The sequence below is a fragment of the Seriola aureovittata genome, chromosome 19, assembly GCF_021018895.1.
Source record: "Seriola aureovittata isolate HTS-2021-v1 ecotype China chromosome 19, ASM2101889v1, whole genome shotgun sequence".
NCBI lineage: Eukaryota > Metazoa > Chordata > Actinopteri > Carangiformes > Carangidae > Seriola > Seriola aureovittata.
In genome coordinates, this window is record NC_079382.1 from 18,061,584 (window position 1) to 18,077,877 (window position 16,294).

The 16,294-nt window shown below is 35.9% G+C and overlaps 2 protein-coding genes across 4 annotated transcripts; one reads left to right on the forward strand and one right to left on the reverse strand.

The window, feature by feature from the left end:
- The first annotated feature begins 1,919 nt into the window (after window positions 1-1,919).
- LOC130160696 (adhesion G protein-coupled receptor G3-like) lies at window positions 1,920-13,455 on the forward strand. 3 transcript variants are annotated; one of them, XM_056363366.1, is made up of 18 exons: window positions 1,920-2,271; window positions 2,363-2,513; window positions 2,711-2,830; window positions 3,472-3,516; window positions 3,628-3,765; window positions 4,154-4,180; window positions 4,348-4,428; window positions 5,345-5,498; window positions 5,589-5,748; window positions 6,616-6,750; window positions 6,837-6,947; window positions 7,050-7,086; window positions 8,369-8,469; window positions 8,707-8,828; window positions 10,618-10,886; window positions 10,998-11,091; window positions 11,173-11,456; window positions 12,598-13,455. In XM_056363366.1, exons 2-18 carry the CDS (start codon window positions 2,408-2,410, stop codon window positions 12,747-12,749), a joined length of 2,136 nt encoding a protein of 711 aa, XP_056219341.1. In that variant the 5' UTR covers window positions 1,920-2,271; window positions 2,363-2,407; the 3' UTR covers window positions 12,750-13,455. The 3 variants fall into 3 exon arrangements, with proteins under 3 accessions (XP_056219341.1, XP_056219342.1, XP_056219343.1); XM_056363367.1 differs by having other exon boundaries at window positions 2,366-2,513; XM_056363368.1 differs by lacking the exon at window positions 4,348-4,428.
- A 116-nt stretch (window positions 13,456-13,571) lies between these two features.
- Window positions 13,572-16,277, reverse strand: knstrn (kinetochore localized astrin (SPAG5) binding protein). Its single transcript, XM_056363369.1, has 9 exons — window positions 16,039-16,277; window positions 15,660-15,715; window positions 15,408-15,537; window positions 14,937-14,966; window positions 14,752-14,851; window positions 14,479-14,593; window positions 14,332-14,393; window positions 13,926-14,000; window positions 13,572-13,814 (listed from the first exon to the last, which is right to left on the reverse strand). The coding sequence occupies exons 2-9, from the start codon at window positions 15,679-15,681 to the stop codon at window positions 13,686-13,688; spliced, it is 663 nt and encodes a 220-aa protein (XP_056219344.1). The 5' UTR covers window positions 15,682-15,715; window positions 16,039-16,277; the 3' UTR covers window positions 13,572-13,685.
- Between the last annotated feature and the right edge of the window lie 17 nt (window positions 16,278-16,294).

Genomic DNA, 16,294 nt, shown 5'->3' on the forward strand with positions numbered 1-16,294 from the left:
ACAAAGCTGGATATATTCATCCATTAAAGAGGGCGTATTTGGCGTTGGGGTGTATGAGGTAGTCATGTATAGTCGGTGTATTACCTGCACTGGGTTCAGATCAGCGCGCTCAAAGTTGGTGTTGAAAAAATATAGTGTCGAAGGAAAGTGCCATTTTCACAGGAAGATGAAACTGCTGAAAATATTCTACGTTTCCTAACTGGGAGCATGCTGATCAGAATCTACTGCAGGCAATACAATACAGGACGATGCATGACAAGGCCTACCTCACACAACCCAATGTCAAATAACCTGAACTATCCCTTTAAAGGGTCAGTTCCCCTGAAATGACAAAAAAAAAAATCATGTTCTCATTTGCCACCCGGATAGATCTAATTTTACCTTTTAGATGTCTGTCTATGACATTTCTGTCTCCATCTTTAGGCAACAGACAAGATTAATTAGTTGCTTATTCAATCACAAAGAAATAATATCTTGTTTTGCTTGAAGTAGTTGATTCTTCTAGAAAATGAAATGTCTGAGCAGACTGTGTAGTCTACGAAACAAATACAGAGTGAGCCATGCACAAAGCCACTCTTGCAGTAAATGGAAATTACTCTTTGGAAAATACACACTAGTGCTATAAATACAGCTAGATCTTATCAGCTGACAGTAACACATGCTTTCTGTTAAGTAGTAAAGAGAAGAAGTGCAAATCAGCTCTGCAAACACTATATAACACGAAGTGAATCAAAATGTTCATTACAAACATTTGACTGAAGCTGCAGTTGGAAAAAGATATTACATTTTTTTTCAGCCAGACTTTGCAAACTAACAGATGGTTGTGAAGAATGTGATGGAAAACACCTATCAACAAAAACATCCCTCCACCATTATTTTATAACTATCTTGGAATAATTATAATTGATTATTTTTCACTTACACTGACATTTAGATAAGGGATTTTAAAAAATACCTCGACCATTTCAAACTTTGAACGCCACTGGAGTCAAAAGCTGAGATGCTGTACTGCTACTGCTACGCTAAGCTAGGCTAATGAACTAGTTCAGCTGTTTTTATTCTCCATGACTGGATTTAGCTGCTGCTTTGTTTATGTTGGATAACAAACCAAGTTACCAGGATGTCAGGTCACCAAAATTGATTTTTATAGGGTATTTAAATTCAGTGAATATAGCTTTAGTCAAGGCTGCCTGTGGCTATTTCTAGCTGGCTTTTATTGGATCTGTTGCTAGCTGTGTAGCTGACTGCTTATTTTATTTTTGTATGTTTGTTTGCTTTATTTTGTTTTTTTAGTAGCTGTATTTTGTTTTGCACATCTAACATACAGCTTTCTTTGAAGTTATACCTTTCCAATGTTAGAAAGAAGAAAAAAAGGCTTATATGGCAAAATAAATGTCAAAAAGTCAGAATGTGGTGTGGCTAAATTTAGACTACAATGCAGATGGTATTTTGGCTTTGTAGGGCTGAGGAGCCCTGGTGATTCACACATACAAATAGGTGAAATCTTTAATTTTGTTGTTGGTTAAATAAACTCTACATGTGGCTGATTTCAGTATCACAGGACGTGGTATCGACACATCTCCAAAAATGGGATAATAATCAATGTGATAATAAACAGATGCTAATAATCTTTGTTACTTATTGTATACAGGCCCAGTCTTGACTCCAAATCGTGATTTCTTTCATTCCTATTTGATTTTAGAATCATTTGGCAGATTCAATTCTATGCATTGTTTGTAATATGATTGCAAGTGTAAATATGTTGATAGTTTCTGTGGCCCTATCAGTGTTTTAACATGTGTTCAGTGTTTAATTCGTTTGTTTGATGTAATAAGAACAGTCAACAAAGTGTTTGTGGGATGAAGCTTATTGAAATTCTAAATGTTCTTCATTGTCTATACTTTGCTCTTTATTATTAACCATTTACTTTACGTTAAAAAATATTAAAAATGTAGTATTTAACTGACATGATCCTGAAAAATGGACAGTGCTGTTTATCCATTGTACTGTACATTACAACCGCGTTCCTTACTGTTAGCTACATCACCCATGCATGTTCATCCAAGGGTAATATTGTTTTTGTTATTTTGCATTAGAGAACAGTGCCCGGATTAACTTCTCATGACTCTTTCAGGAACTGTGAATTTGCAATACAAATTTTTTAGCAGTGGGCAGCTATGCAAAGTCGTTTTGACTACATCGTTATCTGGCTCAGTTGCTCTTATTTAATGCTGCTGTTCAGTGCTTTGACGTTACTTGCACCAGAGAAAGGTAAGAAATACAATACTTGGGTCATTTCTGGCTGATAATACCTCACAGAAAATGTACCTTGACAAAAATATTTGTTATTCATCTACTGAAGCAGTAAATTGGATCACATCTCCTGACCGAGACTTGATGCCATCAAATGGACATGACGCAAAAGAGCTTTGTGACTTGGTTTTTGTTGGCGGGCCTTCTGTGGATTCTCCCTGTGTGTGTGTCTCAGAATAATCCCTGCACAAAACATTGTGGTAGGAACCTCAGTAACTCTGTTCAAATTCAAACAAGTGCATGTGTATCACATTTGTATTATTTCCTTATGGAACTGCATTTTTAACGGTAAAAAATGTAAGTTCTACTATGACTATGATAATCTGTAAAGATATTGTATTGAGAAAATGGTATTTTTCATTGTTATTTGTTATCTGATGTGATTACGGTGTTTTAGGCCCAGAGAGACATAACCTCCTTCCAAAATGTCTGAAATGTTTCTGCAACGACAAGAAAAATTTGGTCGTTGTAGATAACTTCAATGCCTTCATCAACAAACAAAAGCCTTGGAATCAAAGTGAGTCAAAACTATAATAAACATTTTAATTACAGTAGTTTCTGCTTCATCATAAACTATAATGTGTGTATGTTGTGACGTATTATAAAGAAAAAGTGAGCTGTGCAAACTGACCAATCGTAGAACTTGTGGTAACAAGGTGCTATGTCTTTAGCTGACATACACGTTTTTGAAGCGTGGTTGGCTTTTTTAAGGGGTTAAGGAATTACAATGGCTCCAACAGTATATTGTAAAAAGATTTTAATCTGGAATACTTATTTTGGGATTAAAAAAAAAAAATGTAAATATACTGTAATTATTTTAGTATAGTTTTTTTTTTATTATTGTTGTTGCTGTGGAACAAAACATCATGCTAAGTCTGGGAGGAAGGGTGAGTCTCCTTGTCATAACCTACCTTTTGTGAAAGTACATAAACATTAATCTAAGTCTTTTACTAAAGAAAAAAACCCTGTTATTGAATAAGTATTTACAGTGTAATTTATTTCTCATTTAGTCAGTATAATCTGAATCCACTGAATAACTGTGAGTGATAAGAATATTCAGATTTTAAGAGTTTAAGAGTAAGACTATAGTGTAATATAGTATAGTCTGATTCTTATAGTATAGTAAGACTATAAAAGACTGTTTTCTTTACCTCTCAGGTGATATTTGCACATTATTTCTGCAGAAAAATGACACTTTTAACCGTGAGTAAAGCATGCTTGTTATAAACACAGATAACTGGATTTTCCCAAAACAAATTAATCAGCATTTCAACAGAATGCAAATTAAACTTTATTTCTGTTTTTAATAAACAGGAGAACTGAATGAAAAATGGCCTCAAATCGTGACAAAGGATGGCTCTTATCTTATGTACATTTCAAGATGGTATATTAGACGGGAGGTTCTCAAGTATGTCCTGCATGGGAAGAAATGCAATGCCACAGATATCAAAGGTGATATTACATTACTGTAATTTACATTTTAATTTTTTGATGTTGTGAATGCTACAATTTAAATTGTATTATACTGTATTTGGGGTCACAGCAGAAAAAATAAGAGCAAAAGGGCTAGAAAGTTAAAAATGGCTTTGTTTGTTTGCTTGTGTGTGTGTGTGTGTGTGTGTGTGTGTGCGCGCGCGCGCGCGTGCGTGTGCGTGTGCGTGCGTGTGTATGATTTAAACTTGGATTTAGGATTTAGAACAGGAACATTATAAAGTAGTTAAAACAACTGTTCTAAGTTAAAAGTTAAAAGTTAAAGATACAAACATAAAGCTGAATATATATATAGTGAAAATATGATTTTATGAATATGATTTTGAATATGTTTTTTTTTATCATCCAGACTCAACCTATTCCACTGTCAACAGGGGTAAGTTCATATCTTTTACAGTTCATGTAATGTAATGATCAAACAGAGCTAATGTAAACATAACTACTATTGTATCTGAACAATTTTTTTTACTCTATTTTATATTTCTTGTTTATTGTTTCTTGCTGTGGATTGATGCAAAATTCTGACAGTGTTTCCATTAATAGATTCTTGCCAGGTCAGATGTGTGCCTAATATAAAATTTTGTAAAAGGTCTGAATATGACAAAAACCTCTGCAACATTAGTGGTGAGTCCTCTTTGGATAAGCAAACAAGAAAAATATACATATATATGTGTGTGTGTGTGTGTGTGTGTGTGTGTGTGCGCGCGCGTTTATGTGTGTATGTATTAATGTGTAAATGTTTCTTCTGTAGCTCTCCATATAGCCATCATTTCTGGCTACTTTGTTGACAGCAATGAGTGAGGAAACTGTTACTGTTACTTCTGACAGATGTCATTTCTGGTGAAGAAAAGTTATATATATATATACTGTCGCCCATAAAGTTGGAATAATTTTGTTTTCAGACACAATCCTCTGTTTATTCCTATTTAAATGCATCAGTAATCACTTTTGACCAGGTGCAGTGATTACATTATGTGTCCCAATTACCCAGGTGAAATTAAATAAATCACATTGTCACAATAATTTCATCGAAAGAGGTAAAAAATATTTTATTCCAACTTTATGAGCAACAGTCTATATATATATATATATATATATATATATATATATATATATATATACCAGCCAGGTAAAATAATAACGGAAAATAAATTCAAATGACACATTTGCTTTTTTCAATTTCAACTAAAACAGGTTGCGAAGGCTCTTCAGCAGCAGCACTTGCCATGTTAATTTAGTTTTGTGCTGGCGAGATCAGCTCAGTGTAATGGATGTCAACTAGCGTTCATGTGTTCAGCTGCTAGTTTGGGGAGGGGCTGTGTGCCTGCAGCACTGTTGGTATTGATACAGTTGCAAATGAGTATCTAATCCGATACTAATTTTTAGTATCAATTAGTATCTGAGTATTGATATATTTGACAACCCTAGTATATATATTGAATGAAGTGAAAATTTATACTCGATTAGATATTGACAATTGACAAGAGGCTAGCTGACACTTAACAATGTAACACTAAAACTATACGTCCCTTCCTTTCAGGTCAACTGCTCACGGACAGATACATCATCAACATTACAGCAACAGACAAAAACTGTGTCAACTGTAATAATCCAGTGAAAGCACCTGAGGTGGAAATTGTTCTGAATAAAACAATTCCAATTAAAGATGGAGGACTCGACCCAGTTGAAGCTGTGTAGGAAATGTTTTGTTAATTTATCAAATGAATAGTTATTTAGAAGAATATACCTCTAGAAGCCATAATTATTCTTTAATCTGTCGACAGCAAAGTGATGGATGAAATGGCCAAATTTGCCTCCTCCATCAACGGCTCTACAGCTGCATTGTCTGCGGGAGAAGGAGTCACGGGCATCTTAGTGAAAAATACAGAATCGGAATTAGAAGAAGTCTCCTTTGCTTATAAGTCTGTAAATGACAGTTTACGGGTGGGTGCATTACTCTTATTTGACCTTCATACATGTGCTATGTCAATAAAATAACAGATTAACTGCTAATTAAGTAGCTTAGCATGACGACAGGAGGCATGGGGAAAAACAGCTCCCATGACTCTAGTTAAAAAATAACTCAAAAACTCACAAACTAACTGTGTGTATCACATTAGTTTAATTCATACATAAACAGAAATGTAAAAATGGCATTTTGTGGTTTTAGGCAGGGTTATATGCTAGAACTATTTCTTGGCAAACAACAGCCAGGTGCAGTGACTTTAAGACCAAAACATGTGCTCATCGACCACAAAACTAGTGCTACTGCCAGAGATGCTGCACAGGCGTAACTCCACCTTACACAGCAAAACAGTAGTTCCCAAAATTACATTTACTCTAGTGCAGTACTTTTAGGTATTTTTAAGTATTTACACTTTACCTACTATGTATTTCTATTTTCTGCTACTTTATACTCTGATGGATGCATTTTTATTCCACCACATTTATATGACAAACCACTGAACACTTTAAGGTAGTCATAATTAGCTCCATCTAAACAACTAAAACATAAAAAAGCTGCATCCAAGTGATTGAAACAATATTAAAAATCTAACAGTTCAGTCTGAGAGGGACTGCTTACATAAAGTGTAGTTGTACTTTCAATGTTTAAATATACTTTGCTGATAATATTTCTGTATCAAGCAAAACAATTGAATTGAAGACTTCAGCTCAAAATGGAAGATTTGTAAAGACCTGAATATCTGTGCAAAACCAAAACATATGAAAAATATATGTTAACCCAAAGCTCAAATAATGAACTGCTCTGTACAAGTTTGACAATACACTTTGTTATGCTCTTCCCTGCAGATTATAGAAGACAGAGATAGTCTTTCTCACTTTTCAAGATCTGTTACAGTCTCAAAAGAAGCGTTTGAAAAAGCTCAAGGTTCGAACACCACCGTACCATTTGCGGCCGTTTTCCGATTCTTGAATCTGGGTCAGGTAAGTAAGTTTCACCTTAACTGATGGATACATCTTACATATGTGATTGTGTTGATATTTTGTGGTGATCCCATTTTTTTTTTCAGGATGAGTCTAAAAGCACTGTTTTAGGAAATGAAGTTTTAGCAGTTGAAATGGGAGCCACTATCCTGAATCTCACAGAAAAAATAAACATCAATTTTTGGAACATGAGTTACGTAAGTAAAAAAAATAGTGAATAATTAAATGCACATTATTTGCACTCCGTTGGGCTGAGTTTGTTTACCATTCAAGAGCACATTCTCTTGTTTTGTTTACAGGAAGGAACTCCACATTGTCATTCATGGAACGGTGAAGGTATGTAAGACACAGTTACAAATGTGCAATGATGAAATTTTGGGAGGGTCCACACCGCCAGAGGAGAGTAATGCCACCCTTGTTCTCTTTATTACATGCGTTACATATAAATTCATGTTGCTGTGTAAAAACTGTGAGCAGAGCTGATATGAAAGCTGAATTCCTGCTCCCCTGAAGCCTACACTAGACCTTTTTCTCATCAGTCTTTTTGACATGAAAAGCACAGGTGTAATTAATAACATTAACGATGGCTCAAGTCCAGTTACATGTCCCAGTGCACAATTCACTGGCATGGCATAAAACCCCTGCAAGGTGCATTGAAGCCAACATAAGACCTCCATTGATGCAACAGGGGTCCCTAACACAGAGGGCAAAAAATGAAAGGTCAACTTTTGATGGAAGAACACAACATCATCTGAGAAGCTCTGCTCTGGCCAATCAAATATGTCCAAGTATACACTCCTGTTAGATTGCTATGTAACATGATTGCTTTCCCCCCTAATGTTTACCAGGAGCTTGTCATGACAAAAGATAAAATCATCGTCACCGTGACAACAACTCTTCGTGTAACGCTTTGTTTTTTTGGCATTTATTTAGAATGTGTAGCATTCATATGCATCTGTTAACTATACCTTTACTTCCTGGTTTTTATTTCATTGTCTGACCTGTACCTGAAACCGCAAAGCAGCCCCCTGCCTTATTTCAACACAGGGATATTTTCGGCCTGAGTGCCTTCTTACACTTTCCAATTTTATTTCTGGCCCAGACAAAAGTTGCCAATTGTAAGAGGAATGTGGTGAAATATGTGGTTGTCACTCAAATTGATACATAAACCAAAACATAGATGCATCTTTCTATGACATTTTCTACATTATGTTTCACAGTTTGAAGTGTGATGAGTACTTTAATTCTTCTGCTGAAATGGTTTAATAGCACCTGGCTGGAGTTAGCACCACCAACTGTTTATCAAGACAAACCAATTCCTGATATTTGTTTAATGGTAACTGATGGAAATGCGCATTGATTTGCATTTTCTCTGGCCAATTTTCTCAAAATTTGTTTATAATTTTTCGGACATTTAAAGGCAGAATTATCATTAACAGTATATAATAGTACATCAACTATTGTCATCAGGAGCATAAAACCTCTAACCTGCATAATTTTAGCCTGACTGGCTGGAGGGCTGATGCTCACGTCCTCTTTTTGTTCCTCACTCAGATGCATTCATGGCCCCTGCAGTTTCTGCTCCGCACTGTTTACATGCACCGCTCTTATCTCATAGGTAGCCGACCTAACTGGACTGATGATGGATGTCTGACAGTGAAAAATGGAAGCGACATAACATGCCAGTGCTCACATCTGACATTCTTTGCCATCTTACTGGTGTGACTTCTTTTGTAATATCTGGACTTTATACTGAGCTTCACCTTTTTAATTCCCAGTGTAAATCAAACATTTGGATATTCCTCTCTAAGCCCATTTTACTGGTTTTCACTCTGCAGCTGTCTGATTTTAAATCTCCCCCACAGTATCAACTCTGTAATGATCACAAACCATCCTGATACAAACACCAATGCATGTGACAAAGTGTTTTTTGTTTTTTTTTTTGCTAATTTGCAGGCTCCTCCAAATGAAACCATCTCAAGTTCTGATCTGAGCACCCTCACCACCATCTCCCAAATTGGCTGTGGCATTTCCATGTTTTTCCTCAGCATAGTCCTCTTCACACACTTTCTCATAAGGTAACAATAATGGAACTGTATGAGCTCTATTGTCATTTTCTTCACTATAATTTTATTTTAATGGCAGTTTCTGTACAAATAGATCCAAATGGCTTCACAACAGATGCAAATGCACATAATAAAGACATATTATTATTTATATTATATATTATTCTTATATATTATATTATATTATTATTATATTTCCTGGGGCAGCAGTTCATTTAAACTTTGTGCAAGCTGTATTTGAATTGAGCAGTTTAATGGAAATTCAACAGAAAAAAAGAAACAACTTCTATAAGCTCAATTAACTACATTCAAAATTTAAAAATAAAATTCTCAGAACATTGTCTTTAAAATTAGATTACAGTTCTTTCCAAAAAAAAAAAAAAATCCAGGAAATTATGTAAAAGTGATGGCCACATAGAATTAACTTTCAGTTATTTATTTTTGTTGGTTTGAAAAATTACTCTCATTTACAGAGTCTAAAAAAGTTAGACTTGGTCAAAGTACCCACCATGTGAATTTTTAAGTTATTTTGTGTATCTGTATTTTTCTGAAAAATATAAACCATCCTTCTCCCAGGTTGTTAAAATACCCAAATTCGTACAAAAAAACAGTTTCGATTTGAGTATTCAGTGATTTGCCAGATACGATTTCTCATAATGTAGCCATACATACTGAGATGGACAGTGTGAACCAGTCAGATAACATCATGCAGGTAAACCAGAAAGCCACAGTGGTTGATGTGGTGAAAGGTCATGTAAATAGCGTCGCTCTCGAGAACAGCAGAACTCTGTTTAAGTTTGTGTGAAAAGGTTCGCAGTAGGGAAATGAGAATGTTGAATAGCAGCTTCATTGTGTGAGAGTCTATGTTTAGAAAAAAAAAATGCTTACCCAGTAAATGCCTTACGCAAATGATACATCACACCTGTCCCTTTGCTCACCATGTATGGTCACAGGAAAATTTTTATGTCACTAGTCTGCCAACTTCTACAAACAAGCATTATTCAAAGACCAAAGAAGTGAAGAAATCCACTGTGTATACATATATGAGATATGTAGTATGTAAATACATATCACACATAGCATCTCAGGTTTTGAATAGGCTTTACAGTCAGAGTTTGCATTATATAAATAACCATAAGGTGTAAGGTGTGTTCCTGTTTCCAGTCCCAGACACATGGTTTATGTGGTTACTTTGTTTATTTCATGAAGCTGAGTTATTTTCAAGATGTGTAACATTCACTCTCGTCTTGTTGCATCTCACTCACTTTTCCATTTATACTTTATCGAATAAGACAATGTTAGATTGTTAAGGCAAATCTCCTCTGAGTGTTTTGTGTGAGGCTTCACCAGAGTCTCCTCTCTAACTTCTTATAAAGTAGTCAATAAGCATCACTGTATTATAGAGCTGGACATTTGGCACTCATGATCGCTCACATTCAAAACTGTGCTATAATCATATGTAGCTTAACTTGAAATTTATGACTGCCTCAGATTCGTTTGAATAAATTCCACTTGGTAATATTATTTCACTTTAATTGTTTTCATTCATATTTTTACTAATGTAATATTTCTTTTGGCTCATTCATTATTCTCTTCTCCTGGGCCACAGTTAATGATTGATTTAATCAGCAACTAATCTAGTGATCATTTTTTGATTAGTCATTTATAAAATGTTCTAAAACACTGAAAATGTGCATTGCAATTTCTGAGAGCACATGATTTCATTTTTTATTTTACTCTATCAAACGGTCATGAAATCCTAACCTAACATGACTTCTGTGTTGTATCTCGCTCCTCACAGGAAGACCAAGGCCACTAAAGCCACGAGGATCCTGATCCACCTGGTGTTGGCCATGTTCTTTCTTAACTTCACTTTCCTGATCAACAACTTTGTGGCAAAAGTGAGGAATACCGTGGGTTGTAGGATCATGGCGGCTCTCATGCACTACTTCATGTTGGCCACTTTCACTTGGTTTGCTGCACAGGCCTTCCACATCTGCCTGCAGCTGTACGGGGGCGGCAAAATTGACATCCATCATTACATTCTCAAAGTCTCCATCACTAGCTGGGGTAAGTTCAGAAGTTCACAGTGCAAACTTTTGTCCTTGCTGTTTTATCTGACAAGACATTTGCAGTTCAGTGGTTAATTGCTCATTGTTCATTTCCTTTCTCCATGTCCAGTAATACCCAGTATAGTTGGGATTGTCCTGCTCATCATAGGAAAATATGGTGAACAAGTAATCTACACTGATAACATTGAAGACAGCGTGGCCATGTAAGTGTGTCTGTGATTCATATATTCAATATTTAACAGTATCACGTAATGTACGGTACTGACATATCCTTCTCTTCGCAGGTGCTGGATAACAGACATTTACATCCACTACTTTGTCAACATAGGCTACTATGCTTTGGTCTTCCTCTTCACTTTCACTACCTTCATCATCATACTGTCTTGGCTCTTTTGTCTCAAGAGATCCAAAACTGGCACCGTAGAAACTAAAAGAAATGGCATTAGTATCGTAACTATCGTGGGACTGTGTTGCATGCTGGGTATCACATGGGGTTTTGCCTTCTTCGCCTATGGCGTCCTTCGAATCCCCTCCTACTACATTTTCACAGTCCTCAATTCTTTTCAAGGTATTCACATCTGGATATGATCCAACAGTTATAACCAATAATCTGTTTATTTATCTCATATTAATGTGTTTAATATTGTCATTAAGTCCTAATTTATCCTCATTGCGCATTGTACATGATAAAGCTGCTTTAATTCATATTTTTACATTAACAATAGATTCGATTACTGGGTGTTATGTGGAATGGGTTGCTCATAGTGACATAGTGACATAGTGACAGACAGTAGTATTATCACCTGAATCTGTAGTTAAACACAGGTCTACTTGACAGCCAGAAACTTTATTTTGGCTAAACTCTCACCAGTCTCGTTTGCATCATTTCCAAACAAACATGTTTGGAAATAAATATGACTCCAAATAATTGCCATTGTTAATATTTATGTCCTGCATGTTTATTTAGGCAAATGCTGGTTAAACCGGTTCCTGTATCAACTCCATAAAGTGATATTATGTCACCGTTTACAGCTTGTTTTACTCCCATCATTCATTTAAGTCATTGCTAACAATCACATTTGCCCATTGTGATGTGATGAGCTTCCCTAGCAGTAGTACCAGAGTCTGCTACAGATCTGATGGTGCTGACTGAAACTCCACAATGAAAAGGATTAAACAACCTCCTGAATGCGCAATCCTGGTTGCAACGAGTCCATTTTTGGGTCATAAGTGTGTAAAGTCCCCAGACAACCCGCGATCAGATACAAAAACATCACTGCCTATGACAGGCAAGAGAAATAATTAGCAATTTGTAAATTAAACCTGAAACTTTTTTTATTTTTTTTATTTCAGTGCTTTGTAATATCTTTCCAGACCCACAGATACACTAACATACTCAAGTTTCACTTATTTGACTCAAGTCAGATCTAACATTGTCTTACTGTAGCTTTGGTTGTAGCGATGGGTTCGAGTCCGACTCATGGGCCTTTGCTGTATGTCATCCCCTCTCTCTCTCTCCCCAACATTCCTGTCACTCTCTCACTGTCACTATCTGAATAAAGGTAAAAACTGCCCAAAAAATTACTTAAAAAAAAAAAAACATATACAGAGTAAAGTGAAAACAAAACCTACCTAATAGCAATGAATGTAAACAGAGATAAAGTGTAAAAACGTGTCCATGTGTGTGACCATCTGTCTTTGCCTGGCAGGTTTCTTCCTGTTCATCTACTACTACACCACCGGCCATTCAAAGGACACAAAGACTGGTGCGAGCGTTAGTACCACTTCAAGCAACAGCACTCTTAAAACTGATCTCGATATCTTCGATAACCCCTACAGCAATGTGCAAGGCAAAAAATAAAGCACTGGAAGAGAGAGCCGGACTGAGGAGTGATGAAGAGTTCAGTCATCTTGAAGAACAGACTACAAGCAAGTACAAAGAATTAACTGGAAAGAGCACTAATGTATAGCTTCGTAATATAATGCTGCAATAACAATAATGCAATAATTATTATTTTCTGACGTAGTCGTTGACAATTATTAGTATATAGGGAAATGGCTTTAATAGTAAAGGGTTTATGTTTCATGCAATTTAATGAATGGCTTTCAGACCTTTTTTAATGCAACAATGCAATGTACAAACATTATGACAAGATTTTTCAAAGGTAAAACTGCTAAATATTTGAAAAAATCTTTAACTTGAAGTTTTTGAATGCTTTTTTTTTTACACTTTCAGGACTCTCTAATCTTCAACTTATATACAAAATATCTTCAGTTGCAGATATAGTGTTAAAAACTGGAATTACCACATCATGGCCTATCTCAACCAGTCAAATTGCTGTTTAAATCCATGTCCGGCCAGAGCATATGAATTCTCAAGTTATGGCCAAAAGCATGTTTTGTAAGGTCATGGTGACCTTGACATTTCTAATAATTTCACCCTTGAGTCCAAGTGTCAGATGTAATTAAATTCCCTCCAGGCGTTCCTGATATATCACGTTCACAAGAATGGGATGGATGAGGTCGCCCGCGTGGAGGCAAAATAAAGTTTTCCTCTCAAGCAAGACATGGGTAATTCTAAATGAGGTGACACAAAAAATATTGTACATCTCATTTGAACCATAAAAAACATGATGTGTGTAAAAGCATATTTTGGCTGAAATATGAAGAGAGATGAGCAACATCAGGCAATAAGAAACCTTTATTCTTTTTCAATCACACTTACATTAAAACACATTAAACATTAATATACAGTTTCTTTTAAAGAAGACTCATTTTAAATTGAGAGATTACACTTTTACAGTAAGAGAGCTTCTGCTTCCTTGAGAGCTTTTTCCATCTCAGCAGCCTCCAGACAAAAGTTCTCCCTTTCCTGCATCATGCATTCTCGTGCTTTAGTGAGGTCTGTCATTGTTGTTTGGATTTCCTGCAAGTGTGTAAAATAAGGGACATTGATCATTTCCCTTCAAACATCCCTAAGATCATCTACAAATAGCAAAAACTGGTCAACACAAAAGTTTCAATGACTTTCACTCACCTCTAGCCGAGCACGTTGCTGTGATGCAGTTTCACCAAATGTCCTTAATTCATTCAGCAGGTCCGCAGAGACACTCTGAAACAGAGACAGGGGAAGACGTGTTGACTGGATGGTGTTGTCTATAACAACCAAAAGCCTGTGTGTGTTGAATACAAGCATATTGTAAATTTGAATAATTTTGAAATATTTAACTTTCTTTGTTGGTACTGGTGGGGTTATGAGGAATGGAACAAATTAATAAGTGTATGTTTCTAATTTCTTCTATATTCCAGTTTGAGGTTATTTGTGGGAGTTGGATTCAAATGTACTTTGATTTGAAGTTTTGTAAAGAATATAACACACAAAACATGACTGTAAATATATATATATAACATCACATAAGTAAACTGAAATAAAGTATATGTACCATAGCTTCTTTTCTTTGATCTTCATTTTGTTGTGCAGCCTCTCCAACCCTTTCTCCTAAAACTAAGAATTAAAGAGTTTTTGGGTTAAGCAGCGACTGAAATTGGGCTGACAAAAACACCTTTTGAAAATATGGATACTTATTCACCTGGGTCTATTTTTGCTGCGACTAGAAGAACATGGCAGTCCTTCAGCTGTTTCTGTACCTCTGCATTCTCCTTCTCAAGGTCACCGAACTGCAGCTTCAACTCATCTACCCTTTGCTGCAACAGAACAAGGACATTAGCAAAGCAAATTTTAATAACATAAGATGAAACAAAAATAAATAAATTCTGTGTAATTGATGTATAATTGTATTCTACTAACTATTCATTAATACAAGTACTTATTTTTGCAACAATCCTAGAAGTACTTCCTGTACCTGTGTCTCTGTGAGGTTTTTCTGCAGCTCCTCGTTGACAGTCGTCAAATGCTGATTTTGCTCCTTGAGCTCTGCCTGTTGCCCGTACCTGGTGGAGACCCTATACAAGGGTGCAACATAAAGTTGTGAAAACTAGCCTGAAGCCCACTGCATGGTCTGTATATGCAGTATAATGTATGACTTACCCTTTGTGAACTTTAGAAGCAACATTTTTTCTGGAAGACAAAAGTGAAAAAAACCTTTAATTGTATAGCTGTAAAGAAAACATACGGAGCCCGGCACATATCAGGTGTAAGTTTTTGATGATTTACACAGAAGAATACTAGAGAGACCAGAGAAGATGGAGAAGGATGGTTGTGAAGATCTGATCCTTGTAAGACCAGGTTTGTCTCGATGGGATGGAGCACTCTCTTAATGTATTTACTTTGTATTTCACTTTAAGTTTTGGGACTCACTCTTATTATTCCCTGCCGACCCCCTCACTGTTCTGTAGAAAAGCTCAAAGCTTTGAAAAACTATGGGTCATGTTTACCAGCCTGTGCCACTCTGTCCTATAAGAATATGCAGTACAGTAAGTGAGAGAGATTGGCATTACAACCTGTGGGTTTGTGAGTGGGCATCTATGCCATTTGTGTATGTCAAAACTTTTTTCTTACCTTGGTAAGTTTTCTTTTTGAGGTCTAAGGATGCCATCTGATTTTTGGGCAGTATTTGCAGATGCAGTTGCTGTGTCTTTGGATTCAAATTTATTACCTGTTTTCTTCGTTTCTGCAGGTAACTGTGCACCTGGAAAACAGATAATACTGTTTATCAGGCATCAGCGCTGTTTGACTTTATCAAATCAAAATACACGTCAATTTGATGACATAGAAAGTGCAAAATAAGAACTACTTAACAATTCTGCTCACCTCTAGGAATTTTTGAGGACATTTTTCTTTCCGTGATGCCAGCAATGACAGGCCACCTGTAATGAAAAATAATGTGTTTAAGTAACTTTAGAGTTAAGTCTAGTCTGGACATATTTTCAAACAGGTTCTGCCTATATATATTCTAAAGATTCAATAGCTAAGTCATGGGTTACCGATGCCTATATGTTTGCTGTTACGTGGATCAAAGAAACTGACAGACTTTGAATTGAGTTTGGTGCTCAAAATACAACATTCGGCAGGAACACAAAGACTAGCATAACACGCTCTTGTTAGACTGCCTTACGAGTAAGCTAAGCTAAAATAACTGAAACATACTAATATGTGCTATATGGTACCGTAACACAACATCAATGCTTACCTCTACGGATACGCTAAATATGAGATTTGTCAACAGCCAGCACTGAACCGCACTAGTTTTAAAAACGTCCCGCCCTATGTGGTCATTTCCGGTCTGTTTACGCCATTTCCTGTATAAATAAAGTACATTTACGATACTTGGGTCGTCAAATTAATGTATTTGTCAATTTAAAAACGTCATTTATAATTTTGTACGCTTTCTTTTGTCGAGATTACTTTGCTGCAGAGGCCAAATTTAAACAGTTACAAGCGAAGAG